This window comes from Bombus fervidus, chromosome 8 (genome assembly GCF_041682495.2).
Source record: "Bombus fervidus isolate BK054 chromosome 8, iyBomFerv1, whole genome shotgun sequence".
Lineage (NCBI taxonomy): Eukaryota > Metazoa > Arthropoda > Insecta > Hymenoptera > Apidae > Bombus > Bombus fervidus.
The window spans coordinates 9,055,849-9,058,578 of record NC_091524.1 but is presented as its reverse complement, the minus strand read 5'-3'; the positions used below and the strand labels follow the sequence as shown (position 1 = coordinate 9,058,578).

Here is a 2,730-nt window from a genome sequence, read left to right as displayed (position 1 = left end):
GCCCATGAGTGGCGCCGCGCACCAGGTCATTTTGAAAAGCGCAAGCGCTCTTTCATAGATCGCGCTTTTCTCATAGACTGGATGGACTGATGGCAACTACTGACGTCATTGCAAAAAGGAAATTCATTCAGGAATGTTCGACGCCTCCGCGTCTGTAAGGCCAAGGACCTTTCCTTGAAAACTAGTAACCATCTATAATCAAGCCTCTTGAAAAATATTTTCATATAAGCTGTAGATCGTGATTTTATTCGCTATAATATTTTAGGACTATTTTAAATTATTTCACAATATTTAGTATATAGTAGTACTTCATTAATTTGTTACGGATTAGAATTTTTCTTAGCCAGTTGTTGAGAGAGGCATATATCTAAGAAATTTTGAACATCTCTCTTTTCTATTGAGTGTAAGTAAGATATGGATATGCCCATACCCAAACACATTTGTTGTATATTGTAATACTACATCTATTGTAAGGTGGACTGCACAAAGTTACTTCCAAGAACTACTAAGGCTTAGGAATAACAGTGGTTTGTTAAGGAAGTACAATCGCGTCCTTATTAAAGTGGCATTACTGTAAAAACAAATTCCTTTTTTAGATTTATTTTATGTGAATTATACTTATTACCGTTATATATTTGCCCTAATCTTAATATTGATGAAATATGTGAATGTTATGAAATAAAATAAATTTCTTTTGTGACGATTATGAAAATTAAATTAATGTTTATAAAGAAGTTATGATATTCTCTTAATATTATCTTAGTTGTAAGATTGTACATAGTACCTATTGACATAGTAAAATTATAACTGTATATTTATAAATATATTTTCGTGAATTATTGAATACATCTTTGAATTAAAGATAAATTTGACTTGTTCATTGCCTTAAATATATATATATATATATAATAATTTAACTATATTACTATATATTCTTGTATTTTATTTATCAATTTGATATATCAATGCATGAGTAGATATTCAAAAATATTATCTCTGATTTAGAAATTCGTAATTATAGGATAAATATAAAACCAATTTATGATTGGTTAAAGAAACAAACAACGCACCAAACGGAGTTTAGATTTAGAAAGAAGAACCAATCAAATAATGTGTTTTATATGATCATGTTGTCCGTGAATGTCTACCTTATTTTAACTTTCTGCCTCTAACCTGAAGGATTGCAAGTAAACAATAATCAACAAAACAGTATTGTAAAAAATCTATATATTAATTGTCCTTGTCAGCCTAAATATATAGTTAAATTCACAATGGTATATTTTTATCAATATTCAATTATTTCTTATAGTGTTTCTATGATTTATCTCAAAGTAAGATAACCTCAAATATAATCGAGATTTTCTTCTTAGGATGTGTTTCTAATGATTCGACGAAAAAATATGACCATATTTACCGATGCCAAGGATAATACCACAGTTCTTGAACTTAAAAAAATTATAGAAGGTGAGGAATTCATAATTTACATATATTTAACTTCAGACAATCACATGACATTTCACAAGAGAAGGTTTAGTTACTCTTCCTTCTTCCCTTTATCCAAATTTTTATAAAATGTATGAACATCTGTAGATTTTGAATTAAAATAATTTAGGATCAAATAAAACTGCCTCATAGGTATATTGAAAATACCACCTGTGAATCAACAGCTGTTCAATAAGGACAATATTCCAATGTCAGATAGTAAATTTTTATCTGATTATGGACTAACATCAGCAACTGCAAAACCACAATGTCCTGCATTAGTAGGATTAGCTGTACGTCAAGAAAATGGTCAATTTGAAGCTTTAGAGATGACACCATTTTCATTACCACCTGATTTACCAGATGTTATGAAATCTCAAGAAGCCAATGGACAAGAACAATCACCTTGAAACATTGTAAAACAATTGATGATAAAGTGTTGAATTCAATACAATTTTATAATTGTCAAATATTTCCAAAAAGGTTAACAGCTTAAGCGAATAATGTGAATATTAAGTACATACAACTTTATACAAATATTAAAAGTATCCTGAGGCTTTTTAACTTTATTAAATGAGATTACTATTAATTTTTGAGACTATTGTTAACTTTTCTGTTTCTGTGGTTTTCTTGTGAGTGATAATCAAGTATCTTATACTTGATCATTTGACTGAAAAAGATAATAAAAAGTAAAATTTATAATCCAATATTCCATTCAAGTTTATTACAATCTTTTATAGGTACGAAAATATTTCAACACTTTGTTATTATTGCCAAGATAGACCAAATACCTCAGTCACATGTAATTTATGATTGTAGATTGTATTTTATCTTACAGCGTTTTATAATATTTCCAGTCAAATCCACTCTTATTTGAATACATATTCTAGCTTATAAACTTCCATGAATTTTTTTATTAAGCTTGAAATACAAATGCCTCAAATTTTGTAAAATATATATAGCAATATTACTTATTACTTAAAGTGCAAAATTAAAAAATATTGATTGTAAAAATTTTGAACATTAGGTTTCACAGTTACAGAATAGAAATTGAAAAATGTGATAAATTATAAATAGTGTACGTAATTTTAACAAATTAATTACATTTGATATATTACATCAAGTAAATAATCATTTTAGTATAAAATACAATACTTCTATCAATTATATTTTACTATACCATAATACCTTGTTAACTTTACTTACGTATATTCGTTAATTTATTTATTTGAAGAATTGCATGTATAT

The 2,730-nt window shown here is 27.1% G+C and overlaps 1 protein-coding gene across 1 annotated transcript; it reads left to right on the top strand.

Moving 5' to 3' along the window:
* The first annotated feature begins 1,115 nt into the window (after positions 1 to 1,115).
* Positions 1,116 to 2,191, top strand: Elob (transcription elongation factor elongin B). The gene is made up of 3 exons (XM_072009285.1): positions 1,116 to 1,274; positions 1,371 to 1,464; positions 1,636 to 2,191. The coding sequence occupies exons 1-3, from the start codon at positions 1,272 to 1,274 to the stop codon at positions 1,890 to 1,892; spliced, it is 354 nt and encodes a 117-aa protein (XP_071865386.1). The 5' UTR covers positions 1,116 to 1,271; the 3' UTR covers positions 1,893 to 2,191.
* Positions 2,192 to 2,730: the final 539 nt, after the last annotated feature.

Excerpts from the sequence above, each read along its gene's own strand:
- Elob (XM_072009285.1), top strand. Across the intron at positions 1,465-1,635 it reads ACTTAAAAAAATTATAGAAG|GTATATTGAAAATACCACCT; the intron begins GTGAGGAATTCA and ends ACTGCCTCATAG.